Source organism: Daphnia pulicaria, chromosome 2, assembly GCF_021234035.1.
Source record: "Daphnia pulicaria isolate SC F1-1A chromosome 2, SC_F0-13Bv2, whole genome shotgun sequence".
NCBI lineage: Eukaryota > Metazoa > Arthropoda > Branchiopoda > Diplostraca > Daphniidae > Daphnia > Daphnia pulicaria.
In genome coordinates, this window is record NC_060914.1 from 11,200,058 (window position 1) to 11,227,964 (window position 27,907).

A 27,907-nucleotide genomic window follows, 5' to 3' on the forward strand; every position below is an offset into this window, starting at 1 on the left:
TCCAGCTGCATCGGACCGAATTTTATTCTTGTTTGTTCACCTGAACATGCGCCCGCCATAATTGTCGGACTTGTGTGACGCAAGTTACTCCAGAAAAATAACTCAGCTCTGAGTATACTTATAACACGCCTTGTTGATTCAGCCTCAAAGGCGCGTAGAAAATCGTCCGCCATTCAACTCGAATAATCGGCCTAGCGTCAATAATCTTGACGTCGGCTCTGTGTATATTATTATTACGTAAGCTTACGTCATATTTGTATTAAAGAAGATGGTTATTCTTCCCGCTAAACCAATTTAATAATCCATCTCGAAGAAAATACATCTTCGCCAAAATGATAGCTAGCTATATGTGTATTTGTTGCTGGCGGGCTGGAAGAGTAGCATGGAAACACAATTTCTCAACGCTGCCATGACAACGCATACGACATTTCTTCTTGAAACGTTAATCATTTTTATCGACGTCGCGGGGGATATTAAAATAGCGCCAAGCGGATGGATTTTATTGCAATTTTGATACACCAAAGACTGCGGCGGGAAATTCGAAACTTGATTGGCTAAAAGACGATAACGTTTCGTGTGGGTGGGTGAATATAGATGCCATTTACTCGTGACATTCACGCGATGAGTGTAGGACGACTGTAATCGATGCGGATTTGCCATCCGCACACACACGCGCAGTATACAACAGCCGCTGGCTCTAATAAAAGTCACGGCAAAACGGATCAACCGCATCCCAACATTTTGATGGAGACCGGAAAACGTAAAAAAAACAAAAGGATTTGACACGCGACGATCGTAATAACAAAAATAAAACAAATGCCGTCAAACTGGGCACGTGCTGTGGATTCCCGAACACTTTTTCTTTCTTCGTTAAAAAGTTGCGGGAATATTTTCGGTAGAGACTTTTGGCTGATGCGGTAGATTTAAATAAATCACGTCGACTTATTTGTTTGGCATGTAGAATGTGTACGGAGCTATATACGCTTTTATCGATCGGAGGATGTATAGAAGACGGCAGACATATTCGGATGGAATCACGTCGTCATGTTCGTCTGGCCATTTTTGGCAGTCTGCCGAGATCGGAGTGAAAGGCCTCCGGGACAATGGAAGAATAGACTCGTGTCGGATGTATGGAAGGAAATGAATTCACATCTTTTACTATCACAGCGATCCAGATAGCAAATTAATTACTTAGTCCTGCAAAAGTAATTCGAAATTGAGCGGTATCGATTTTGGCGCCAATATTTTTTAAAAATATATTTTTTTTTTCCTATTTTAAATCGTGAAAACATTTAGAAGCGGAGCAGTTCATACAAAGTTGAGATTTAGACGGACAAGCTGGCGACTTGGCACGTTCAATTGAGCGCGCCCGGATGACTGCTGTACGGTCCAGCGGATGGAAACGTCGGCGGGAGTGCTGTTATGTAATCCAGGAAACTTTATCCAAGGTTTTATTTTTCTCAATTCTTTTTATTGGCGAGAGAAAGCGTTTCCCATTGCTTCTGCACCATAAATTTGAAAAGGGAAAATCCTTTTTCATCGGGTTGGGCTCTACATCTTCTGTATTTGAGTTCAATGTTTCCGAGAAATGTATGCAAATGTTTGTATTCAAGCAGGAGAATGTTTTTGATTTTGCATTTTATATAGCGACATCGGATAGTAGAGACTATAGACGTTGTGGTTTGTGGTGACTCAGGTGACGTGCAGGCAAGCGCTCATTTTATAAGGAGTTATACTAGGAAATATTGTTCTGTTGGGTTATGCAGTTTATCAAAGTGATTTTTAGTTATTATACTCTGACTGATATAAAACGAGTGGAAAGATAAAGATTTAAGAGTTTAAAAAAAGAAATAGAATTCCCAAAAGAGTAAAGAAGAGGGTTTACCGCCCGGATTACTTTTGTTTAGTCTGCACTCTGTCGTTACCATGGTCGTTACACCACGCTCTTGAATTCTTCTTTCCTCGCAGTGTTTTTATTACAAATGTGTTCAGTGGATTTTTTAAAATACGATGTCAATCGAAGTTGATAAAAAAAAAAAAAGGCGATGTTTACTTGTGTCTGGTATTTTCGAACAATGAGTGAGACCTGAGAGGCTGATATGTTTAAGCCAAACACCTGCCCATGAAACAACTCTTCATTTATCGTTTCATTTGCTCGTGGCTTCCAGTTCAATTGTGTTAAACTTTAAGTCTTGAACAATGTTTATATCGAGCTGTGCGTCGCTGATCACATTTCCCACCAACACTTTTAGTTTCTGTGGTGAAAAAACACCTGACAAAGTAAAACACCTGATGTGTGCTAAAACACTATTACCCGATGATAAAGGAAATGTGAAAATTTCTAAAGTTTCAAAAGAATTGTAATTTAATGTAAAAAACAATTTGGGTCAGTGCTCTTTGATTGAACTTAACAATGTTATATTTTAGATCTAGTTCCTATGCTGTAGCAGAATGATTGTGCTCAAGCAACTGGAGAAAGCGTTTGTGAAGCAAACAAACTACAGTGTCTAATTGGCTATTTTAACTGCCATCAGGTGGTTCTTACGACCCGGTGTGTTCGCAGCGAACGAGTGGCCAGCATAGCCGCCGTCTACCCAAACATCAAGTACCTTTCATCGATGGCTAACTCCAAGATTTCTTACTTTCCATGCTCCTCCGGTAAGCAGTTCAACGATTGATTTCGCTTCGCTATTTCTCTCCTCCACTTTTTTTTGTCTCTGCCCCATTCTACTTGTAACAACTTAACAGCGAAAGTGGTTCGTTCCGGTTTTCACTGAGGTACTTCCTTCTCCACCTTTTCTTGTGTTTATTACCGATCTGTTGACACAGATGGCGCAGGCTTTTGGCACTCACTTATACGGAGTTCTATGTAAAGAAATATTGTTATGAATGGTTATGCAATTTATCAAAATGATTTAGTATTCAAATCTGACTGATTAAACAATGGGGAAGATGTTTTTCGTAATACTGGGTAGTCGATGATGATAATCGTTTATTTGGCAAGGGATCTGCCAGGGTTTGACACGGAGGGTGAATGTGTAAATGAATTGTAACTTTATTTGATTGAACTTAAGAAGTGTAAATTAGCAAACATTTTTGCTTTCACTCTGACTTTCTACAGCGATTGGGAGAGATTTTCTTGCAAAAGCCAACCGGTAAAAGATTTTACAGAATGTATAAAACCTCCTGTTGAAATCCCAATAATCTCCAACCATACCTGATCTCCCTCTTGCAAATTTACTGTCGATTGTAGAACTACCGGAACTTCTTGCGAAGCAACTGTGTTGGCCTCATCATTCCAACTCTTTCCGATTTCAATGCCGTTCAAAAAAATTCCTAAATATAAATAAGCTACAGAGGAAGATGAGGTTGGGAAGCCAATCAATGTGGTAGAGGAGAAAAAATAAGTTCCCGTCCGTGGGGCTGTAAATTTTCCCGATGACATATCCATGGCCCCTCCTATGTTCAGTTTTGCAGTTGTGTAGGGGATCGGAATATTTAATGAATTGAATGAACCACTCGTAACCAAGAAATAAGTTGGCACTGATTGGACGTCAGTGAATCCCATCCATTTTTGGAAACCTACGTATATTAAACTGTTTAATCAGAATTCAATAGTTCAATTATTTATGTTAAATTATTCATTCAATTATTCATTAACAGTTAATCCAACATTCAATTGTACGTACCCGAATCGCTGGGAAGTTTAGTAAAGTTGCAGTAGACATTTTCCACCATCGTCGTGCCCATGACTGAATATAATCCAGTTAAAGTGTGTCCAATCCACCACAAATCTTCGCAGGACTTTGGCATTCCGGTGACGGCCATCTGTCCGCTACATTCTAACCTTCCCAGTGTATATTGGCCGGAAGAACCCTCCAATATGGTACGACCGAAGTTCAAACGCGTGATTGGCAGCAAATTCTTGACGGCGATAACTCCTGCAAGGTGATACGTTTTTAACTCAAATAAAATCGGGAAAGAACTAACACTTACCATTATCAGCTAACAGTGTAGGTAGACCTGAATCGCAGTTACATGTCACGGCAGGTGATTCGACACAATTTCCGTCCATTCCGCACTGGCAGACGTGGACACTAGAATTACTTCCCGACCAAAAGTATTGCGGGTTTCCATTCCTATCGTATCCCCAGGAATATGTGATGCCATTAATCTCCAACTCCAACAGAGCACTGATGCAATCGTACTAAACAATTTTAATCACATATGAATTAAAGTTACGTTTTTATTCGATATTGAAAGCTGAACGCACTCTAACGGATTGATGGCATTCGGTAGAAAATTCAGCTAGTGCCATAATCTGTCTCATAGTTGCGTTGTAGTTTACGACCTTTGAATAACAGCCAGGATTAGCGCAGTGTCCCAAGACAGTTTTCAATTCGGTGTCGTGTAAAATCTCTGTAGAACCTGAGGCCATGTTACAATAGACGTAAATAGGATCATCGCCCACACCTTGGCCGTCTGGATCGATCCAGTACATTCCGGAACCTAAAGAAGGATCAGCTGCTCGGGTCTCTCTACAGGTCCTTAGGACGTAAATTTTACCGGAAGGTTGACTAATAGCAGAAACAGATTTGCTGCTGATTGGTTGTTGATTTTGAATAGCAATTAGAAGGGATTCTTGATGCTGGACTTTTTGTTCCAGTTGAACCACCTTTGACTCCAAATTATTCTTGAGTTTCACCTTTCACAAAATCAGAGGTGAGATAATTAGATTTAACGAGAAAAATAATCTTTTCTTACATAATTCTCTCTCAGCTGGTTCAGTTGTTCTTTGACCGAGAGGCCTGCGGTCAAACATGTCGAGCAAATGAAAAGTAACAAACTCAAATGGATTCGTGAGAAACGAGACATTTTCCTTGCCTCAAGTCGTGATTTTACTTGCAGGTATTGTGGCTCTGGGCCAATTGCCGTCTTATTTATACGAAACTAAGAGTTGTAATGCAGGCATTCTTGCGCAATTATGTTTACGCGTTCATATTTTTTCCCCCCGTCGTTTTGAATTATTTTCTCATCCGCATCTACCCCACCAAGACCGTCTTCCTCATGTTGTCCTAGGGGTTTTCAATCATTTTTTTGTTTAAAAAAAGCCTTCGTATTAACGCTAGTGCTTTCATAGAAATGTGAGTTTCTATCAATTTTTTTTGCCACCGGAAATAGTTGTTGATATCAATGGTTAGACTTGTATTGCATTTTACTCTTAAGGATATTTTGTTTATTTACAACTCTATGATTTATTTTTAGTACTTGATCTAATTCTGCATTTCTGATGTTATCAGCATAACCAAGTCAAAAAATTTAGATGAAGAAATATCCAATGGGCGAAGAAGAGGGTTTACCATGGTTTGCCTTCCTGATCGCTGTTTCTGATAGTTTACTCCTTTCGTTCTCGTGCTCATTTTTTCAAATCGAATTGTATTTTTCTCGCATGGTTACTATTTTGATATAGATTGTCACTATAAACTTTGCTTCAGTAGGCTAATCTTTCATCAACTATTACAATGTTTATATTTTAGATTCTAGTTCCTACGCAGTAGCGAGATGATTTTGCTCAAGCAACTGGAGAAAGTGGTACAAACGAACCGCAATGTCCATTTATTCGTGGCTATCGTGACTGCCGATCAGCAGGTGATTCTTACGATCCAGAGGTTCGGTGTACTCGCAGCATACGCCTCACAGTGGCCACCACAGCCACCGTCTACCTTAACACCAAGTACCGTAAGCGATGGCTAGACTCTCCAAGATTTCTTACTTTTCATAGTCGTCTCCAGTAAGTAATTACACGATTGATTTCGTAAATGAATTATTATTAATACTTTATTGATTTGAACTTGAACTTTCAACGTAGATCAGCAAACGATTTTACTTTCACTTTAACTTTCTACATCGACTGGGAAAGATTTTCTTGTAAAAGCCAACCGGTAAAAGCTGGAACGCTGTACAGTTTCACTCCTGCGCCTGCAATACTTGCTATCTGCAACCAAACCTGATCTCCCGCTTGCAAATTTACCGTAGATTGAAGCACTAACGGAGCTTCTTGCCCAGTAACTGTGTTAGCCTCATCAGTCCAACTATATCCGATTTGGACGCCATTCAAAAAAATTTGTACTTGTAATCCAATCATAGACGAAGATGAAGTTGGGTAGCCAATCAATCCGGTAAATGAGAAGAAATAAGTTCCCGTTCGGGGCGCAGTAAATTTTCCTGAAGACAAATTCATGGCCCCTCCAATGTTCAATTTCTCAGTCGTGTAGGAGATCGGAATATTTGTTGAATTGAATGAACTGGAATCCTTCGTAACCAAGAAATAAGTTGGCACGGATTGGACATCAGCGAATCCCATCCATTTTTCGAAACCTACGTATATTAAATTGTTTGATCAAAATTCAATGATTCAATTATTTATGTTGAATTATTCATTTACAGTTGATCCAACATTCAGTTGTACGTACCCGCATCGCTGGGAAGTTTAGTAAAGTCACAGTAGACATTTTCCACCATTGCAGTGCCCATGACTGAATATAAACCAGTTAAAGTGTGTCCGATCCTCCACAAATCTTCGCAGGACTTTGGCATTCCGGTGACGGCCATGTGTCCGCTACATTCTAACCTTCCCAGCGTGTATTGGCCGGAAGAGACATCCAATATGGTACGACCGAAGTTCAAACGCGTGATTGGCAGCAAATTCTTGACAGTGATAACTCCTGCAAGGTGATACGTTTATAACTAATTAACAGCGGGCAAGAATTAACAATTACCACTATCAGCTAACAGTGTAGGTAGACCGGAGTCGCAGTTACACGTCACGGCTGGTGATTCAACACAATTTCCATCCAATCCGCATTGGCAGGTGTGGACGCTGGAGTTACTTCCTGACCAAAAGTATTGTGGTTTTTCATCTCTATCGTTCCACCAGGAATATGTGATGCCATTAATCTCCAACGGAGCGCTGATGCAATCGTACTAACACATTTTTATCACAATTAAATAAGAATTATGTAATTATTCAAATTTAGGAACTGAACTCACTCTAATCGATTGATGACATTCGTTAGACAACTCAGCTAATGCCATAATCTGTCTCATAGTTGCGTTGTACTTGATGGCCTTTGAATAACAACCAGGATCAGCGCAGTTTCCCACGTCAGTCTTCGATTCGGTGTCGTGTAAAATTTCTGTAGAACCTGTGGCCATGTTACAAAAGACGTAAATAGGATCGTCGCCCACACCTTGGCCGTCTGGATCGACCCAGTACATTCCGGAACTTAAAGAAGGATCGGCTGCTCGGGTCTCTCTGCAGGTCCTGAGGACGTAAATTTTCCCAGAAGGTTGACTGATAGCAGAAACAGATTTGCTGCTGATTGGTTGTTGACTCTGTAAAGCAATTAGAAGTGATTCTTGATGCTGGACTTTTTCTTCCAGTTGAACGACTTTGGCCTCCAGTTGAACCACCTTTGACTCTAAATTATTTTTCAGTTCCACCTTTCACAAAATCAGAGATAATTGTATGAGATAATTATATTTAACGAAAAAAATAATCTTTTCTTACATAATTCTCTCTAATCTGGGTTAGTTGTTCCTCGACAGAGAAGCCTGCTGTCAAACATGTCGAGCAAATGAAAAGTAAAAAACTTAAATGGATTCGTGAGAAACGAATCATTTTTGTCGACTCGTGAAAGTCGCGATTTTACAGGAATTAATGCAGGTATAGTGGCTCTGGGCGAATCGCCGTCTTATTTATACGAATGTAACAGCTTAAAATGCATGTTTCCTTGCGCAATCACATGATTTTACGTCCCCATGGTCTTGTGAAATATTAACGATAACATCTGTAGTAAACAAGGGGAATATCTGATTATTTTGTTTGGTTCATTTTGTTTACCTAACCCATTTTGATTGTTTCGTTTATTAATACTTGGACTTTAAGATCAATTGACTGGGAGTTTTATTCAATGCCCTTTATCGGATAAAACGTTCTAAAGTTTGAATTTGTTCGCGCGTTTTGTAAGTAAGTCGATTATAAAACTGCAAAGCGCTCAATTTTCCCCTTATTTTAAGGTCGTTCTTAGTTCTAATGCATCAATCTATTTTAAGATTAACCGGGATTAACTTTCTGTCGGCTGTTGGAATCACTAAACTGTTACAACGTCTGGTAGAGGGCTCACTGTTTTTCAGATGTCACTTTTAGAAAACTTAACACTCCATCGCCATTCACCAATCCATCTGTTGCTTCCATCTTTACAAACCTGTGCTGTGCAATTGACATCTTATCAGCACTCAACAAACGAAATCCAAATTGGCAAATTGACATTGAAGAAGTATTACGACGTTGAGAATATGTGGTAAACTTTTCAATTCAAACCTGTTGAACTGAAAATAGCTACTGATCTATATCCTATTGAAAATTGAAAATAAAACCACTTTTGGTTCGTTTCTTATGCAGAAAAAAAAGAAAATAACTACTGAGGGTTGACAACTTCTTTTCCGCTCGGGAATGGAAGCCTGCTGGGAAAGGATAGCCCTTGATACCTGTTTAGGAGCCTTGGAAGGTAAATAAAAAGTACTCGTGGCACATTATTATCAGTAATCTCAGCACTCTCAATTTAATTCACTTTGAGATAATCCTTAAAGGAATCAGTGTTTGAAATTGTGTAAATTGATTGATCACAGGAATGAAAACCAATTAATATCTGTTTGATTTTTTTTTAGTAAATTTGACTATTGTTTTACATAACTGAAATCCTGCTGAGACTCATTATTCTTAGAAATGTAGTCAGTCAACTGCCTGTTTTGTTTAAACCAAAGTCAACAACAAATTGATAATTTTATTGTCTTTTTTTTAAATTTATTTTTTGTTTTAGTTCCCGGGCGACTCTCATGGACGATCTTCTTGTACTTTTTTAGGTTTCTGGGATGACGCTAGTGCACAGAAATGTCTCCTTAAAGATTCCGGTGAGAGGTGAAATTTCAAATCATTCACATAATCACCACGAGATTAAAAATGTAATCTTGTTCAGGATGTTGCCAGCCCTTTCGTGATCGTGTTGTCCATTCATGATGCCAGTCCCGGTCTACCTCCAAGATGAAATTTCTATGGTGTCCGACAGATGACAGGTACAAACAACAAACATCAACCGCCGTGTAACGTCTCGTTTTAACCGGGAATCCTTTGTCATCAATGGTTGCGTGTTGTTCCGATATTTATGGACATGCAAATGCTGTCGTACATTGAACTGGGATTAATAGCACGTGCCATGCCAGTCGGCACGTTATAAATAGATGTTATTGTTGTGGGATTCTAACCGCTGGACGTGCTACTGCAGCTCAATTGACGCCTGAATGGGTAAACACGAACGCATAGCATTGTCGTTAGCACATGTTCCAATTGATCGCCTCAAACGAGAAAATGTGAATTTAAATAAAGTGTTTGCGTTCATGATAGCTCATTTACCGTTCCTGTAGTAACGAATGCGCATATGCAGTAACGACTCCTTTGTTTGTTTGTGCCACACGCTCACGAATTTCTTTTTGTTGTAAACATTTTTAGATTCAACACGAGCAACGAAAAACAGTATTTTCTCATGGACTTTCACACTGCGAGATAAGGACCAGTTTTGCCAAGTTTGTTTTGCCAATATTCGAAGCCTTCGTCAAAAGATATCCGGCTACAGACGTGGTCGAACTGTGGCGTCTTTGACGGATGTTTCCGCCCAATCCCGATTCGTAGTTTCAGAATAATACGACACGAATGACCTTAATTTGGAGTACGTCAGTCATCTGCTTGGATATTGGAAGGTAAGCTTTTGATTCGCTTCTTTATTCCCACGTCTTTTCTCCCCAAATTTACCTTTAGTTGTCAACCCATTGAACGTAACGTATAGAAACAGATGTAATGTAGAACTGATATAATTTACAACAGATAGTAATAAGTAGACGGTTAGGCAATTTTTGAAATAACGTTCTGTCTTAACCCACGGGACATCATCAATGCAAAACAGATTTTCGAATTATAAAAAAAAAAAGGGCTCATCCAAATTGTTAGTTATTTTTCTCGATTTTTCTCTGCTGATTTTGTTCCGGACAAATTTTTAAGAATAATGGGTTCCAGTTCCCAATCTTTTCGAGTCGCTTCTTTTTTCTACTTTTTTTTTTTCAACTAGTGCTACAATATTCTTCTGACTTTCTTCCTCAAAATTAGCCGAGAAATTATTTGTACTTTTATTCTCATTTTCCGCCCATTGTCCCAAATGTCTTTACAAAATTTGTTTGTATATTTGGCGGGGGGTCGACCTCGAGACACTTTTGCTGGATGAGTTTTGGCGGAGTTGTGGGGACCTTGGTATGTTGACTGAGTCGGCCATTAATCATATGCTGTAGCAGAATGATTGTACTCAAGCAACAGGAGAAAGCGTTTGTGGAGCAAACAAACTGCTTTTTATAATTAGTCGTGGCTATCTTAACAGCCAATATCAGGTGGTTCTTACAACCCAACTGGTGTGCTCGCAGCGAACGAGTGACCAGCACAGCCACCGTCAACCCAAACATCAAGTCTACCTTTCATCGATGATGGCTGACTCCCAGAATTTCATACTTTCCATGTTCATCTCCGGTAAGTAGTTCAACGATTGATTTCGCTACTCTATTTCTTTTCCCCTCCTTTTTTTGTCGTTGCCCATTTTTACTAAGAAATTGTAAAATTGTATCAACTATTGTTATTCAATAATTCTTTATTGTTTCAACAATTGTTACAAATTGTAAAATTTGTAACAGATTGTACAAATTGTAAGATTGTAACAAATTGTAAAGTTTGAAACGGAGGAAATGAATTATTACTTTATTGGATTGAATTGAGGGGGTGTAGATTAGGAAACATATTAACTTTCAATCTGACTTTCTACAGCGATTGGTAAAGATTTTCTTGTAAAAGCCAACCGGTAAAAGATCGTACAGAATGCATAGTCACTCCTGCTGTAATGGCTGTAACCTGCAACCAGACCTGATCTCCCGCTTGCAAATTGACCGTCGATTGTACAACTACCGGAACTTCTTGCCCAATAACTGTGTTGGCCTCATCATCCCAACTGCTTCCGATTTGAATGTCATTCAAAAAAATTCCTACTACAAATTGAGCCAAAGAGGAAGATGAAGTTGGGAAGGCAATCAGTCCGGTAAATGAGAAGAAATAAGTTCCCGTTCTGGGTGCAGTAAATTTTCCTGAAGACAAATTCATGGCCCCTCCAATGTTCAGTTTCTCAGTCGTGTAGGGGATCGAAATATTTATAGAATTGAATCCATTATCTTTCGTGACCAAGAAGTAGGTTGGTACTGATTGGACGTCAACGAATCCCATCCATTTTTGGAAACCTTCGTATATTGAATTTTGGAATTAATTATAATGATGTTTCATTATAATATTAATTGGTTCAATGCAACATTCAGTTACTGTACACACCTGCTTCGCTGGGAAGTTTATTAAAGTCACAGTAGACATTTTCCACCATCGCCGTCCCCATGACTAAATATAATCCGCTTAAGGTGTGTCCGATCCTCCACAAATCTTCGCAGGACTTTGGCATTCCGGTGACGGCCATGTGTCCGCTACATTCTAACCTTCCCAGCGTGTATTGTCCGGAAGAGACATCCAATATAGTACGACCGAAGTTCAATCGCGTGATTGGCAGCAAATTCTTGACAGCGATAACTCCTGAAAGGTGATACGTCTTTTTTTTTTAAATAACTAATTCAATAACGGAAAAGAACTAAAATTTACCGCTATCAGATAGAAGTGTAGGTAAACTGGAATCGCAGTTACACGTCACAGCAGGTGATTCTACACAGTTTCCATCCAATCCGCACTGGCAGGTGTGGACGCTGGAGTTACTGCCCGACCAAAAGTATTGCGCATTTCCATTCCTATCATTCCACCACGAATATACAATGCCATTAATCTCCAACGGAGCGCAGATGCAATCATACTGTAAGTTTTAATCAAAAATAAATTATGATTGCGTTATTATTTAATTATTGAAAGCTGAACGCACTCTAACGGATTGATGGCATTCGGTAGACAAATCAATTAATGCCATAATCTGTCTCATAGTTGCGTTATAGTTTACGGCCTTTGAATAACAACCAGGATCAGCGCAATTTCCCACGTCGGTCTTCGATTCGGCGTCGTGTAAAATCTCTGTAGAACCTGAGGCCATGTTACAAAAGACGTAAATAGGATCGTCGCCCACACCTTGGCCGTCTGGATCGATCCAGTACATTCCGGAACCTAAAGAAGGATCAGCTGCTCGGGTCTCTCTGCAGGTTCTAAGGACGTAAATTTTCCCAGAAGGTTGACTGATAGCAGAAACAGATTTGCTGCTGATTGGTTGTTGACTCTGTAAAGCAATTAATAGGGATTCTTGATGCTGGACTTTTTCTTCCAGTTGGACGACTTTGGCCTCCAGTTGAACCACCTTTGACTCTAAATTATTTTTGAGCTCCACCTTTCACAACATCAAAGGTGAGATAATTAAATTTGACGAAACGAGTAAATTAAATTAATTGTCTTCTTACATAATTCTCCCTCAGCTGATTAAGTTGTTCCTCGACCGACAAGCCAGCGGTCAAACATGTCGAGCAAACGAAAAGTAAAAAACTCAAATGGTAACGTGAGAAACGAGACATTTTTCTTGGCTTTTAAAGTGGGATTTTACTTATAGGAATTAGTGTGGGCTCTGGACGAGTTACCTTCTAATTTATAATGAAGTAAGAGCTTGCAAAACAGCATGATAATCGTGAATCGTTATGATCGTGAAATATTAGTGATAAAGTGTGTATTAGACAAGGGATATATTTTGATAATCGGTTCATTTTATTTACCTAACCCATTTCGGTTGCTTCGTATCGATAGTTGAACTTCGTAACAATTGACAAAGGTTATTATTAAAAAAAATTTTTATCGATGAAGCATTCTAAAATTGTGATTTGTTCTCTCGCGTTTATGTTTGTAAGTGGGTCAAATCGATAAGCGATGATCAAACTACAAAGTGCTTATTTCCCCCCTCCTTATTTGATGGTTATTCTTAGTTCTAAATTTTAACGTATCAATCTAATTAGGATTAACTATCTGCCAGCTGTTGGAATCATTCAACTGCTACAACCTCTGGTAGAGGGCTTACTGTTTTTCAGATGTCACACGTCACTTTCGGAAGAAAACTTGACAATCCGTTCGCCAATCGATCTGTTACTTCCACCTTTGTGAGACCCTTGCTGTGCAATTGACATCTTATCAGCACTTAACAAACGAAATCCAAATTGGCAAATTGACATTGAAGAAGTATAACGACGTTGAGAATATGTGGTAAACTTTTCAATTTTCAAACCTGTTGAACTGAAAATAGCTACTGATCTATATCCTATTGAAAATTGAAACCACTTTTGGTTCGTTTCTTATGCAGAAAAAAAGAAAATAACGACGAAGGTTGACGACTTCTTTTCCGCTTGGGAATGGAAGCCTGCTGGGAAAGGAAAGCCCCTTGATACCTGAATAGACACTTTTGGGTAAGTAAAAAGTACTCATGGCAGCACATTATTATCAGTAATCTCAGCAGTCTCAATTAAACTCACTTTGAGGTAATCCTTTAAGGAATCTGTGTTTGAAATTGAATGAAATTGATTATTGATCACAGGAATGAAAACAAATATCCTTTTAATTTTGTAGTAAATTTTACTATTGTTTTACATAATTGAAATCCTGCTGAGACTCACTATTTTTAGAAATGAAGTATAGACTGCCGTTTTTTTTTTAACCCAAATCAACAACAAATTGATAATTTTATTGTTTTGTTTTTTTATTTATTTTTTGTTTTAGTTCCCGGGCGACTCTCATGAACGATCTTCTTGTACTTTTTTAGGTTTCTGGGATGACGCAAATGCACAGAAATGCTTCCTTAAAGATTCCGGTGAGGGGTGAAATTTCAAATCATTCACATAATCACCACGAGATTAAAAATGTAATCTTGTTCAGGAGGTTGCCAGCCCTTTCGTGATCGTGTTGTCCATTTATGATGCAGTCCCGATCTACGGCCAAGATGAAATTTCGATTGTGTCCGACAGATGACAGGTACAAACAACAAACATCAACCGCCGTGTAACGTCTCGTTTTAACCGGGAATCCTTTGTCATCAATGGTTGCGTGTTGTTCCGATATTTAAAGACATGCAAATGCTGTCGTACATTGAACTGGGATTAATAGCACGTGCCATGCCAGTCGGCACGTTATAAATAAATGTTATTGTTGTGGGATTCTAACCGCTGGACGTGCTACTGCAGCTCAATTTGCGCCTGAATGGGTAAACACGAACACATAGCATTGTCGTTAGCACATGTTCCAATTGATCGCCTCAAACGAGAAGATGTGAATTTAAATAAAGTTTTTGCGTTCACGATAGCTCATATAACGCTCCTGTAGTAACAAATGCGCATATGCAGTAACGACTCCTTTGTTTGTTTGTGCCATACGCTCACGAATTTCTTTTTGGTGTCAGAATTCTTAGATTCAACACGATCAACGACAAGCAGTATCTTCTTATGAACTCTCACACTACGAGGAAAGAACCAGTTTTGCCAATGTCGGACCATGGAAGCCTCCGTCAAAGACATCCGGCTACAGACATGGCCGAACTGTGGCGCCTTTAACGGATGTCTCCGCCCAACCCCTTTAACTTCATCGATGATGGCTGACTCCAAGATTTCTTAATTTTCAAGTTCGTCTCCGGTAAGTAGTTCAACGATTGATTTCGCTTCCCTATTTCTATTCCCCTCCTTTTTTTGTCGTTGCCCAGTTGTACTTGTAACAACTTTAAAAGCGGAAGTGGTTCTGAGATACTTTCTCCTCCACATTTTCTTGCATCAACACAATTTTACTACCCATCTATTGACACAGCTGACGTAAGCTACTAGCACTCACTTACGTTAAGAAATATTGTTCTGATGGGCTTTGCAGTTTATCACAATGAATTTTAGTTGTTATACTCTGACTGAAGGAAAATGTTTTTCGTCATACTGGGTGGTTGATGATAATAATCGTTTATTTGGTAAGGGATCCACTAGAATTTGAAACGGAGGGTAAATGAATTATTACTTTATTGGATTGAATTTAGGGGGTGTAGATTAGGAAACATATTAACTTTCAATCTGACTTTCTACAGCGATTGGGAAAGATTTTCTTGTAGAAGCCAACCGGTGAAAGATTTCACGGTATACAAAGCTACTCCTGCTGAAATGCTTTTAATCTGCAACCAGACCTGATCTCCCGCTTGCAAATTAACCGTAGATTGTACAACTACCGGAACTTCTTGCGAAGCAACTGTGTTGGCCTCGTCATTCCATCCACTTCCGATTTCGACGCCGTTCAAATAAAATCCTAATATTAAATAAGGCACAGAGGAAGATGAAGTTGAGAAGCCAATCATTCCGGTAAAGGAGAAGAAATAAGTTCCCGTTCGGGGTGCAGTAAATTTTCCCGATGACAAATCCATGGCCCCTCCTATGTTCAGGTTCTCAGACGTGTAGGGGATCGACATATTTAATGAATTGAATGAATCATTCTTCGTAACCAAGAAGTAGGTTGGTACTGATTGGACGTCAACGAATCCCATCTTTTTTTCGAAACCTTCGTATAAAAAATTGTTGAAATAATTATGATGATGTTTCATTAGAATATTAATTGGTTCAATCGAACATTGAGTTACTACTGTACACACCTGCTTCGCTGGGAAGTTTAGTAAAGTCACAGTAGACATTTTCCACCATTGCAGTGCCCATGACTGAATATAATCCTGTTAAAGTGTGTCCAATCCACCACAAATCTTCGCAGGACTTTGCCATTCCAGTGACGGCCATCTGTCCGCTACATTCTAACCTTCCCAGCGTGTATTGGCCGGAAGAACCCTCCAATATGGTACGACCGAAGTTCAAACGTGTGATTGGCAATACATTCTTGTCGCTGATGACTCCTTCAAGGTTAAACATTTAATTATTAAAATTAAATTGATTATTAAATTATTAAAACAACAGCGAAAAATAATTAACACTCTGTTTAATTTAACACTCACCGCTATCAGATAGAAGTGTAGGTAAACTGGAATCGCAGTTACACGTCACGGAAGGTGATTCAACACAATTTCCATCCAATCCGCACTGGCAGACGTGGACACTGGAATTACTTCCCGACCAAAAGTATTGCGGGTTTCCATTCCTATCGTCCCACCAGGAATATGTGATGCCATTAATCTCCAACGGAGCGCTGATGCAATCGTACTTACAAATTTTAATCACAATTAAATAAGAATTAGGTAATTATTCAAATTTAAATACTGAACTAACTCTAATTGATTGATGACATTCGTTAGATAACTCAGCTAATGCCACAATCTGTCTCATTGTTGCGTTGTACTTGATGGCTTTTGTATAACAACCAGGATCAGCGCAATTTCCCACGTCGGTCTTCGATTCGGTGTCGTGTAAAATCTCTGTAGAACCTGTGGCCATGTTACAAAAGACGTAAATAGAATCGTCTCCTACACCTTGGCCGTCTGGATCGATCCAATACATTCCGGAACCTAAAGAAGGATCAGCTGCTCGGGTCTCTCTGCAGGTTCTTAGGACGTAATTTTTCCCAGAAGGTTGACTGATAGCAGAAACAGATTTGCTGCTGATTGGTTGTTGATTCTGTAAAGCAATTAGAAGGGATTCTTGATGCTGGACTTTTTCTTCCAGTTTGACGACTTTGGCCTCCAGTTGAACCATCTTTGACTCTAAATTATTTTTGAGTTCCACCTTTCACAAAATCAGAGGTGAGATAATTAGATTTAATGAGATAAATATCCTAAAATTTAGTAATAATATAGTAACAATAATATTAATTTTATCTTTTCTTACATAATTCTCTCTCAGCTGGTTCAGTTGTTCCTCGACCGGGAAGCCTGCGGTCAAACATGTCGAGCAAACGAAAAGTAAAAAACTCAAATGGTAAGGTGAGAGAGACATTCTGTTTGCCTCAAGTCGTGATTTTACTCGTAAGTACTATTTTACGGAGGAATTAGTGTGCACTCTGGACGAGTTACCTTTCTTATTTATAGGGAAAAGCATGCCGTGCACGTACTCGTGATGCGCAATTGTTTGATTAGACGTTCCATATTGATTTTTACGATAAAATCTATTGTAAGCAAGGGGAATTTTTGTTTAATGAGTTTCTTTAGTTTACTCTATCCTATTTTGTTTGCTTCGTGTCAAGTTGAGCTTAAGAATTATTGAAAGGGAATTTTTTTTAGTCTTTTATCGATCGAAAGCTTAAGTAAATCATGAGTCAATTCGATAAGCAGTCAAGAAAGTACACAGAGCTGATTTTTTTTTATTTTATGAGTTTTATAATGCGTAAAGCTATATAGGTTTAACCTGCAGTAATTTTCTCGTTGATTGTTTTGATTTATTAAATTGTTACAACCGCCGGTAGAGGAAGGGCTTACTGTTGTCCAGAAGTCAGTTTCAGAGTTTAGACGGTTTTAGAAAACCTAACACTTTTGTCACACCCGTGCAGTGCAATTGACATCTTATCAGCACTCACCCAACGAAATCCAAATAGACATTGAAGCAGTATAACGACGTTGAGAATATATGGTAAACTTTTCAAACCTGTTGAACTGAAAATAGCTACTGATCTTCTATATCCTATTGAAAATTGAAAATAAAACCATTTTTTTTGTTAGGTTCTTGTGCAGAAAAAAAGAAAATATCAACGAGGGTTGACGACTTCTTTTCCGCTTGGGAATGGAAGCCTACTGGGAAATGATAGCCCCCTGATACCTGAATAGACACCTTGTAAGTAACGAGTCTTTTGTTTGTTTATGCTGCCTTAAACTCACGAATTTATTTTTGCTGTAAAATTTTTTAGATCCAACACGAGCAACGACAATCAGTATTTTCTTGTGAACTCTCACACTACAAGAAAAGGAACAGTTTTGCCAATGTCGGAACTTGGAAGTCTCCGTCAAAGACATCCGCCATCCGGCTAGAGTCATTGCCGAACTTTGGTTCCTTTGACGGATGTTCCCGCTCAACCCCGATTCGTAGTTTCAGAATAATACGGTATGGGGGACCTTAATGTGGAGTACGTCAGTCATCTGCTCGGAAATCGCAAGGTAAGCCGTTAAGCTATTGATTTCGCTTCTTTATTCCCACGTCTTTTCTCCCCAAATTAGTAAGTTTAGTTGTCAACTCATTGAACGTAACGTAGAGGAACAGATGTGATCTAGAACTGATATAATTTAGAACTGATAGCTATTTTAGCTATTTTAGACGACTTGGCAATTTTTGAAGTAACGTTCGGTCTTAACCCACGATCGGCGCCCGTAATCAAAGAAAGCTCAATTCCTTCGAGACTGTCATCAGAATTATATCATACGATTTTTAATTACCAATGGGCCTTTTTAGTCACCTCTTTTGCCTGTGCTACAACACTCTGTATTTGTACCATTCTCGATCTTCATAATACTACGACTAGTGGACTCGAAGGAATTCGCTTGTATTCGTAGTGCTAGTTAGTATACGTGAAACTGCGACGGTACTTTCTTTTATCTTGCTCAGCTTGAATCCGTAATTTCTAAATCGTTGCCGGAATGACCACAAGATCAGTGATCCAGCTGTGATGATGCTTAAAATCAGAAAAATTGAGATGTAGCATTACTTAATAAAATGCAATTTTTTAAAATATATTGTGAGTCTCCATAGCCTAGTGGTTAAGGCACTAGGCACATGTACTCACCAATGAAAACTGAATACAAGGCTATCATAATTGAGGTTTGGTTACGTTAACCGAAAGTAGTGGCTCACAGATGCCGAGATGGTTCCAATCGAAAAATCGAAAATCGAAAATTCGAAATATGGTTAGTAAATTGGTTGCAATTAGGTAGCTGCCTTGACTATACTGATTGATTATATTAGTCAGATTATTACGAAAATCCGGACGATAACCTCACTGAAATAAAAGGTTCAAATTCTTGAACATGCAAAACTTTTTTGAATCCTAATAATGATTTAATCCATTTTTTTCGATGGTTTCTATGTTTTATAATTTTAAAATATGTATTTCGATTACTTCCTGGATTAAATTTAACAAAAATTATTCCGTTTTCGGAATACAGGCTTCAGCAGCAGGTGTTCTAGTTGGATTAGCGAATCACCGCCCTCTGCTGGTTCGGGCAGGTACACGTCGCTTCCAACACGATGACTGTCGACGTGCACGAGTATTTGTTGGATAAAAAATAACACAGATCTATTTTGGTAAACACTCGACAAAGTAATCGTTGCCATTTTTCCTGGTCGGGATATAATCGCGAACCTTCCATGTGTATTAAAAGTGGACTCTATTTGAATAATAAGACATTCAAAGGGAAAGTTAACCTAATAAACATATTTAAACAAAACTGCTTTAAAAAAGAATGTGTGATTTCTTTTCAAATTTTGGTGCCCAAACCGCCCAACCCCAAACGGAAATAGATTTTGTAATCGATAGTTAATAAACTTGTATAAGATCTTAGCGATATTTGATTTATTTCCAACTTTTGAAGGGAATCTATTTTAAGTCCTTGTTCTAAATAGTGCTATACTGCATTACTGCTATCAAGTCCTTTTATTTATTTTCAAAAAGATAATTCCAAATTCCCAAAGGGGCGAAGAAGAGGGTTTACCATTACCCGTATTACTTTGGCTTTTGTTTCCAACGGTAGTCTGCTAGTCAACTTATCATGCCATGAGGAGAACAGAAATCTTATCCTGCTGATCATTTCTTGTTCTCGAATTCTAAAATCAAGTACTTGTTTTCTCGTAGCATTGTTATTTTGGTTGCGTTCATTGCTTATTTAACGATGTCGATCGAAGTTGATAAAAAGAAAGACGGTGTTACTTATTGTGTGACTTGGAAAACGTTAAAAAGCCTCCTATTTTCGAACAGAGAAATCGACACCCCACGAAGCAACTTTTCATTTAAAGTCTCATTTACTCACAGTTTTCAGTTCAATTTTTTAAGTTTTAGCACTGTTTGCATTGAACTGTGTTTATCGCTAATCAAATGCTCAAGCAACATTTCTAGTCTGTGTGGAGGAAAAGACGCCATCTTCAATTGTGACCATAATCTGCCTTGCTCTGTTTGGGTTACAATCAACGATGATGAAGAAAGAAGAATAAATCTGGAAAAAGCTGTTGGATTAAAAGAGTGGACTTCAGGAAAATTTAGTATCAAAACTTTTGGCAACCCCACCTTCCACCTTTGGTTGCAGTTTGCAAAACAGCTGACGCACGCCCAGCAAACACCAATAGCCGAAGATAAGGACAATGTGAAAGTTCCTAAGGTAAAAAATATTGTAATTCAAGTGTGAATAGTGTTTGCTTCAATCCCGTTTTAATATTACAATGTATTTACTATTAATTTATATCTATAGTCCAAGGAGTTCTGTCGTGGCAAGCTGATTGCACTCGAGCAACTGGAGAAAGTGTTTGTCGAGCAAACGAACTGCGATGTCGAATTCTTGTTCGAAGACGAGGAGAAAATCGGTGGTCATATTTCCATCTTGGCTGCCAGAAGTCCCGTTTTCTCTGCCATGTTTTACCACAACCTTCAAGAGTCCGAGACGGGCAAAGTCTTCGTCTAAGACATCCGGCCACAGATTTTCAAGGAGATGCTACATTACATTTACTCCGGCCAGACTTTGGCTCCTTTGACGGACGCCATCGCTCAACCCCTGTTCGTAGTTTCAGACAAATACGATATCGAGGATCTGAAGGAGAAGTGCGTTCGTTATCTGCTGAGAAGCGTTCGGAAGAGTAATGCCGTTGACTTGTTGGTCTGGGCAAATCTTCATTCGGTGGAGAAAATCCAAGAAGCAGCTCTTGACTTTGTGGCTGGAAATTTCAAAACCATTTGTCAGTCGAATGAATGGGAGAACCTGATGAAGAACTATCCGGAGCTTGGATTCCTGGTGACTCAACGCTATGCAGCTGTTTAAGAAATACGCCAGCCGAAGAGTTTTGTATAACTTAAAATGGTCAGACATTTGTCGTTTATTTGTGTAATGTTAAATGTTTGAAGCTTCATCTTTAATAAAGACGATTTCTTTTTTACTTAAATTATGTGCGTTCCAGCGGTTCCAGCGTCACCACCAAATCCACATGTGTTCACGATCCTCGCAATAACAACACGTACAGCATGATACTGGACACTTAAGCAAGGTATTGGCCTGACTCTGAATTATTAGATTTCTAAGGTAATTAGAAATCCGATTAAACGTTTATTCTTCCACGGTTGACTGCTTCGTGCAGATTTGCTTTTTATCGCACGGTCAGCTAGTATGGCATCCCTGAATAGTGATTTTCACGAAATCTTTTCTTTTGGTGGTTGTTATTGCCAATCGATAATACGACGCGCTGTAAGTTAATCACATTTTATTCTTGAGAAATTAACAGTATCCTTTGTACGAAAGTGTGATGGTAACCAGTGACGTAGTTGTCCATTTAGTCTAGTGTTAACATTTTTACAACTTTTGACTTATTGGCCTAGAAAAGAGGTTTCTAACAAGGCTCAACTGTGTGCACATCATGAAAAGAATATAGATTAATCATGTGTTTGAAATTAAGCTTAGGTTGCAGAGAAATATTTTAAAAATAGCTGACTGTCCTTCAAACGGTTCGAAATGGAAAATGTATTCATTCACCGAAGAAACGAGTCAAATGACTCAGATGTCAATTGTTATAAAGTGAGTTTTAAGCCGTAACCATTTGGTATTCATTTTGATGTATTCATTTTGATATTGGTTTTTGTTATCTACTAGTTATTATCTAGTTGCGTTAAACTCTGTGTCTGTGTAATAATTCCAAAATCAGGCCCTTTTTGCACGCAAACAAAGTTTTACTTGGACGTTTCTTTTTTGTAACGCTAGATGGCTTTTTAAAAGTTTGCAGCTGTCAAAACAGTCAGTTTCAGTTACTTTGCACATCTTTTTAAACATTTATTGGCAGTTATTTTGTTGAAATATTTAGTGATAACTAACGATAACTATTTCCCCTACAAAGCTCACTTGTTAGATTTTTAAAAATGTGTTTTTTTTTCTACTTCCGGTTTTCTCATTTCTTTCAGTAGTTTAGTAAATATTGATCTGACGCACAATAGAACCACATATTCGTGATCCTCGTAAAATTTTTGGTAAAGTTCATGTTTTTTTTTGTACGTTTTCGTACTTCCGGCTTTGGGAATTTTCCTGAACTATAGTTCAGGAAAATTCTCGATTTTGGCCAAATTTTGGATTTCGTTTAAATCACAACTAATCGACCCCAAATTTCATGGAGATCACGAATATGTGGTTGAATTTGACGACAGCTCAATGGTTGAGGCGCTGTGGTTACTTCCGGTACACTTCCGGAATTTTTTTTAAAGACTAGCAAGTGAGCTTTGTTATGTGTACAGTTCCCAATATTGTTAGGTAGATTTTAAGCAATTTAAAGCGCGCCTTTGAAGTTTTGAGCAAAAAAACCAGATCAATGAACCTATATGTATTATGTGACTATTATGTTACTTTTATTGGCATGTCACTTAATAAGAATTGTTTTGTCTTTATTCAGGTAATGCAGAGGAGACGTCGAGAAGATGGATTTTCTCATCTTTAACAATCGTCACCAGTCTCTGTCGGATGTTACCCCTGCTCCTGGTGCGAACGAAACTCGGTGGAATCGCGACCGACACCGAGACTCGTCATCAACGTGGATCATCGTATTGGTGGTATTATTGCGTTAGTGTTAGTTAACCCGTTGGCTGCCACACCTTTGTTCTCCCCTGCACGGGCCGCGCTGTTCGGTCTCGTGGTTTACAAGCCGCGGGGTCGGAGAGTCGCCAAGCCCAAACTTTGCCGCAAGGCAAGCCTGTTAGGCAATGCACCACAGTTCCCCCTTGTCGATACGGTGATGGATCTTCTCCTGTCACCGTGTCAGCCCGGACTTGTCAGCTATGGCAAGTCCCACTTTGGTCACGGATCCTTTAGACGTGGCGCGTAGAGTAGTAGAGAGCAACCTACGGGTATGGCATGGCAGCCAACTGGTTAGTTTAAGTGTATGTCTATGTATATGTGTATGTGACTGTAAAATGTGGTGGAATTGTGGGTGGAGGTGGGACAAAATAACAAAATTATTTTTATAAGTTTTTTGTTCATTGTCTCTTAATTAATAAAAAGTCTTGTTTGGAAATTATCTCAACTTCAAAGTGTTTCATTTATACCAAGATCAGCCACTTTCCTTTTACTGATAAGATTTGATAATACCAAACAGTCACAACTTGAAATATCATCGTTCAACAACTAAAACATGTCCGTATGTAGAGTGACTAAGGCAGTAATCACCTCTAAAACATGAAACAATCAATTCACAACCCAGCATACTAACCTTAAAGTTCAACACCAAAAGACACCTGCCACAACGTTGACAGGCTTGAAGTTACGACCAAAGTCTTGCAAAAGAATAACCCGCATTACAATTTTTATTTACTCATTTAAGTTCAACAATTAATTTCCAGTGACCAATGATCATGAAGACAACCGACAAATATAAATAAACTCAGATAAAAATTTCGGCTCTAGCATTTAGGAATCTCCATGTAGTAAGTTGCGGAAGCGTAGTTTGAGGTGTAATAGTCGGCTGCCTTGGTGGTGTAGTAGCTCGGGGCAGAAAAATACTTAGGAGCTTGTGTGTAGTAGGTGCTAGTAGTGTAAGTAGTGATGTAATACTCTGTTGCCTTGGTGGTGTAGTATCTGGGAGAAAGCGAAGGTTGTAATGAAGTAAACTGGAGCATCGGTTAAGTATTCCGGTTCAACGTAGTACGAATTATCGGCTGACTTCGTGGTGTAGTACTCGGCTGACTTCGTGGTGTAGTACTCGGCTGACTTCGTGGTGTAGTACTCGGCTGACTTCGTGGTGTAGTACTCGGCTGACTTCGTGGTGTAGTACTCGGCTGACTTCGTGGTGTAGTACTCGGCTGACTTCGTGGTGTAGTACTCGGCTGACTTCGTGGTGTAGTACTCGGCTGACTTCGTGGTGTAGTACTCGGGGCAGAGTCACTTTTTGGGGCTTCAGTGTAGCAGTTCAGAACATCATAAGTTGTGGTGCACTACTCTGGGGCCTTGGCGGTGTAGTATCTGGTTATTGCATATGTTTTTTTCGTGCAGTAAGATGGCTGCGTTGCAGTTTGGTCTCCGCCATACCCACGAGACATCGGTACACCCGTAGTCGACCCAATCAAGGATACAACAACCAACAGCAGCACGACACCATAGTTAGCTGGAGGTAAATAATTTGCACATTAATTTCATCAATAACTGGCAAATTAAAAAACAGTATAATAAATAAATTTATACAAAACTCAATGATGAAACAGAATATTTACAATTTGGTTGTAGTGTAATACTCGGTGGCCTTGGTGTAGTAAACAGGAGCCTCAGTATTGTAGTAGCTTGAAGAGAAGTACTTGAGAGCGTCGGTGTAGTAGGCTGGGGCAGACGACTCGGTGGTGTAGTTCTTGTGAGCCTCGGTGTAGTAAGTAGATGTTGCGTATGTTGACTGCGTTGTGCAGTAAGGCGGCGGCGTTGCTGTTTGGTATCCACCAGACTCAGAAGACATCGGTACTCCCGTGGTCTCCCCAGCCATCAACGATACAACACCCAACAGCAGCACGACCCACAGTTGACTAAACAGTAAATAATTTGAACATTAATTGTCAGTTATAACTAGTAAATGAACAAACAATAAAATATGAAATGATTCGTAACTCCATGTAAAAAAAAAAAAGAAATATTATCCATGTTTCCTAAAATGGAGCAGAGTATGTTTCAGTTTAATAATCTGGAGACTTGGTGTTGTAGTACTTGGGGTCTTCGGTATAGGAAGAAGGTGTTGATGTTTTTTAATGGTCGGCAACATGGTGTAGTATTCTTTAGCTGCCGAGGCTCGTTATCAACCATGCGCAGGAGACATCGGTACACCAGTGGTCGCCCCAGCCATCAACGATCCAATACCCAAAAGGAGCACGACGCCATAGTTAACTTTACAATAAACAAACTGAAAAATAAATTTTCGAATATAACTGAATCAACAACTAAAAACAAGATAGAATTCATTCACGACTCGAAATTAAAATGAATTTTTACCCATGATTGCGAACTGATAATACGATGAAGAAGGCAGTTGGAGACAAATAGTGCAGCAGTTGTTCCCGTGTCGGAGATCCTCACTCGACTGATATCTATTAGCCTTTTCTCTCTCATTTTATACGATTTTTTCTCACCCTCACCTCTTAAGCCTTGCGGCTATTGTACCTGCTTGATAATGGTGCAACACGTGTCGTTCTCACCCAACCTCTACACCACATAAAATATAAGATAAAAAAAAACAAAAAAACCAAATTTAAAAAACAAAAGTTTTACGTAATGATCTCCGTGACCTTCGAGCATAAAGGAAACTGGCCTTTCCTTCTGCAGGTTGAGGTCGCTGGGGATGGGTCTACAAAAACCAATATCAAAATGAATACATCAAAATGAATACCAAATGGTTACGGCTTAAAACTCACTTTATAACAATTGACATCTGAGTCATTTGACTCGTTTCTTCGGTGAATGAATACATTTTCCATTTCGAACCGTTTGAAGGACAGTCAGCTATTTTTAAAATATTTCTCTGCAACCTAAGCTTAATTTCAAACACATGATTAATCTATATTCTTTTCATGATGTGCACACAGTTGAGCCTTGTTAGAAACCTCTTTTCTAGGCCAATAAGTCAAAAGTTGTAAAAATGTTAACACTAGACTAAATGGACAACTACGTCACTGGTTACCATCACACTTTCGTACAAAGGATACTGTTAATTTCTCAAGAATAAAATGTGATTAACTTACAGCGCGTCGTATTATCGATTGGCAATAACAACCACCAAAAGAAAAGATTTCGTGAAAATCACTATTCAGGGATGCCATACTAGCTGACCGTGCGATAAAAAGCAAATCTGCACGAAGCAGTCAACCGTGGAAGAATAAACGTTTAATCGGATTTCTAATTACCTTAGAAATCTAATAATTCAGAGTCAGGCCAATACCTTGCTTAAGTGTCCAGTATCATGCTGTACGTGTTGTTATTGCGAGGATCGTGAACACATGTGGATTTGGTGGTGACGCTGGAACCGCTGGAACGCACATAATTTAAGTAAAAAAGAAATCGTCTTTATTAAAGATGAAGCTTCAAACATTTAACATTACACAAATAAACGACAAATGTCTGACCATTTTAAGTTATACAAAACTCTTCGGCTGGCGTATTTCTTAAACAGCTGCATAGCGTTGAGTCACCAGGAATCCAAGCTCCGGATAGTTCTTCATCAGGTTCTCCCATTCATTCGACTGACAAATGGTTTTGAAATTTCCAGCCACAAAGTCAAGAGCTGCTTCTTGGATTTTCTCCACCGAATGAAGATTTGCCCAGACCAACAAGTCAACGGCATTACTCTTCCGAACGCTTCTCAGCAGATAACGAACGCACTTCTCCTTCAGATCCTCGATATCGTATTTGTCTGAAACTACGAACAGGGGTTGAGCGATGGCGTCCGTCAAAGGAGCCAAAGTCTGGCCGGAGTAAATGTAATGTAGCATCTCCTTGAAAATCTGTGGCCGGATGTCTTAGACGAAGACTTTGCCCGTCTCGGACTCTTGAAGGTTGTGGTAAAACATGGCAGAGAAAACGGGACTTCTGGCAGCCAAGATGGAAATATGACCACCGATTTTCTCCTCGTCTTCGAACAAGAATTCGACATCGCAGTTCGTTTGCTCGACAAATACTTTCTCCAGTTGCTCGAGTGCAATCAGCTTGCCACGACAGAACTCCTTGGACTATAGATATAAATTAATAGTAAATACATTGTAATATTAAAACGGGATTGAAGCAAACACTATTCACACTTGAATTACAATATTTTTTACCTTAGGAACTTTCACATTGTCCTTATCTTCGGCTATTGGTGTTTGCTGGGCGTGCGTCAGCTGTTTTGCAAACTGCAACCAAAGGTGGAAGGTGGGGTTGCCAAAAGTTTTGATACTAAATTTTCCTGAAGTCCACTCTTTTAATCCAACAGCTTTTTCCAGATTTATTCTTCTTTCTTCATCATCGTTGATTGTAACCCAAACAGAGCAAGGCAGATTATGGTCACAATTGAAGATGGCGTCTTTTCCTCCACACAGACTAGAAATGTTGCTTGAGCATTTGATTAGCGATAAACACAGTTCAATGCAAACAGTGCTAAAACTTAAAAAATTGAACTGAAAACTGTGAGTAAATGAGACTTTAAATGAAAAGTTGCTTCCTGGGGTGTTCAGTTCGAACATTTCATCGATTTCTCTGTTCGAAAATAGGAGGCTTTTTAACGTTTTCCAAGTCACACAATAAGTAACACCGTCTTTCTTTTTATCAACTTCGATCGACATCGTTAAATAAGCAATGAACGCAACCAAAATAACAATGCTACGAGAAAACAAGTACTTGATTTTAGAATTCGAGAACAAGAAATGATCAGCAGGATAAGATTTCTGTTCTCCTCATGGCATGATAAGTTAACAAATAACAACAGCGTGTAGCAGCAGCAGACTACCGTTGGAAACAGAAGCCAAAGTAATCCGGGTAATGGTAAACCCTCTTCTTCGCCCCTTTGGGAATTAGGAATTATCTTTTTGAAAATAAATAAAAGGAGTTAAAGGACTTGACCAATTGGCTCGCGCTCAACAGGGCACCTGCTTTTGAAAAAGAATCGAGAATCGAAT

General features: G+C 39.0%; 5 protein-coding genes and 5 long non-coding RNA genes across 17 annotated transcripts; 5 read left to right on the top strand and 5 right to left on the bottom strand.

Moving 5' to 3' along the window:
• Nucleotides 1–1,935: 1,935 nt before the first annotated feature.
• LOC124326815 lies at nt 1,936–4,140 on the top strand. Of its 3 annotated transcripts, none has more exons than XR_006915863.1 (4): nt 1,936–2,370; nt 2,428–2,658; nt 3,803–3,948; nt 4,006–4,140. It is a non-coding gene; the product is annotated as an uncharacterized LOC124326815 (long non-coding RNA). The 3 variants fall into 3 exon arrangements; XR_006915861.1 differs by having other exon boundaries at nt 1,936–2,360; XR_006915862.1 differs by having other exon boundaries at nt 1,936–2,360; nt 4,013–4,140.
• Nucleotides 2,954–17,089, bottom strand: LOC124326172. Of its 5 annotated transcripts, XM_046784857.1 has the most exons (6): nt 16,954–17,089; nt 16,399–16,851; nt 16,128–16,332; nt 15,777–16,028; nt 15,180–15,685; nt 10,861–10,887 (listed from the first exon to the last, which is right to left on the bottom strand). In XM_046784857.1, the coding sequence occupies exons 1-5, from the start codon at nt 17,059–17,061 to the stop codon at nt 15,216–15,218; spliced, it is 1,488 nt and encodes a 495-aa protein (XP_046640813.1). In that variant the 5' UTR covers nt 17,062–17,089; the 3' UTR covers nt 10,861–10,887; nt 15,180–15,215. The 5 variants fall into 5 exon arrangements, with proteins under 5 accessions (XP_046640814.1, XP_046640811.1, XP_046640810.1 ...); XM_046784858.1 differs by lacking the exons at nt 10,861–10,887; nt 15,180–15,685; nt 15,777–16,028; ... (1 more) ...; nt 16,399–16,851; nt 16,954–17,089 and adding exons at nt 2,954–3,582; nt 6,474–6,725; nt 6,780–6,984; nt 7,051–7,503; nt 7,571–7,783; XM_046784855.1 differs by lacking the exons at nt 10,861–10,887; nt 15,180–15,685; nt 15,777–16,028; nt 16,128–16,332; nt 16,399–16,851 and adding exons at nt 5,821–6,378; nt 6,474–6,725; nt 6,780–6,984; nt 7,051–7,503 and having other exon boundaries at nt 16,954–17,084.
• Nucleotides 4,545–4,842, top strand: LOC124326861. Its single transcript, XR_006915909.1, has 2 exons — nt 4,545–4,722; nt 4,780–4,842. It is a non-coding gene; the product is annotated as an uncharacterized LOC124326861 (long non-coding RNA).
• LOC124326730 lies at nt 7,641–16,254 on the top strand. The gene is made up of 13 exons (XR_006915750.1): nt 7,641–7,726; nt 7,949–8,581; nt 8,883–8,973; nt 9,039–9,135; nt 9,569–9,816; nt 10,399–10,630; nt 13,146–13,372; nt 13,470–13,572; nt 13,883–13,973; nt 14,039–14,134; nt 14,559–14,788; nt 15,890–16,035; nt 16,137–16,254. It is a non-coding gene; the product is annotated as an uncharacterized LOC124326730 (long non-coding RNA).
• LOC124326175 lies at nt 10,829–12,974 on the bottom strand. The gene is made up of 5 exons (XM_046784861.1): nt 12,586–12,974; nt 12,063–12,515; nt 11,792–11,996; nt 11,474–11,725; nt 10,829–11,385 (listed from the first exon to the last, which is right to left on the bottom strand). Exons 1-5 carry the CDS (start codon nt 12,694–12,696, stop codon nt 10,916–10,918), a joined length of 1,491 nt encoding a protein of 496 aa, XP_046640817.1. The 5' UTR covers nt 12,697–12,974; the 3' UTR covers nt 10,829–10,915.
• On the top strand, nt 16,749–17,470 carry LOC124326802. Its single transcript, XR_006915849.1, has 3 exons — nt 16,749–16,868; nt 16,969–17,090; nt 17,154–17,470. It is a non-coding gene; the product is annotated as an uncharacterized LOC124326802 (long non-coding RNA).
• A 2,467-nt stretch (nt 17,471–19,937) lies between these two features.
• On the top strand, nt 19,938–21,189 carry LOC124327743. Its single transcript, XM_046786739.1, has 2 exons — nt 19,938–20,420; nt 20,511–21,189. Exons 1-2 carry the CDS (start codon nt 19,938–19,940, stop codon nt 20,718–20,720), a joined length of 693 nt encoding a protein of 230 aa, XP_046642695.1. The 3' UTR covers nt 20,721–21,189.
• A 2,864-nt stretch (nt 21,190–24,053) lies between these two features.
• Nucleotides 24,054–25,411, bottom strand: LOC124326622. Of its 2 annotated transcripts, XM_046785538.1 has the most exons (4): nt 25,254–25,407; nt 24,905–25,148; nt 24,494–24,793; nt 24,054–24,425 (listed from the first exon to the last, which is right to left on the bottom strand). In XM_046785538.1, the coding sequence occupies exons 2-4, from the start codon at nt 25,024–25,026 to the stop codon at nt 24,419–24,421; spliced, it is 429 nt and encodes a 142-aa protein (XP_046641494.1). In that variant the 5' UTR covers nt 25,027–25,148; nt 25,254–25,407; the 3' UTR covers nt 24,054–24,418. The 2 variants fall into 2 exon arrangements, 1 of the variants encoding a protein (XP_046641494.1); XR_006915580.1 differs by lacking the exons at nt 24,054–24,425; nt 24,905–25,148 and having other exon boundaries at nt 24,471–24,793; nt 25,254–25,411.
• A 162-nt stretch (nt 25,412–25,573) lies between these two features.
• LOC124326837 lies at nt 25,574–26,190 on the bottom strand. The gene is made up of 3 exons (XR_006915886.1): nt 25,862–26,190; nt 25,673–25,777; nt 25,574–25,605 (listed from the first exon to the last, which is right to left on the bottom strand). It is a non-coding gene; the product is annotated as an uncharacterized LOC124326837 (long non-coding RNA).
• A 114-nt stretch (nt 26,191–26,304) lies between these two features.
• Nucleotides 26,305–27,766, bottom strand: LOC124326491. Its single transcript, XM_046785371.1, has 2 exons — nt 27,074–27,766; nt 26,305–26,983 (listed from the first exon to the last, which is right to left on the bottom strand). Exons 1-2 carry the CDS (start codon nt 27,572–27,574, stop codon nt 26,774–26,776), a joined length of 711 nt encoding a protein of 236 aa, XP_046641327.1. The 5' UTR covers nt 27,575–27,766; the 3' UTR covers nt 26,305–26,773.
• Nucleotides 27,767–27,907: the final 141 nt, after the last annotated feature.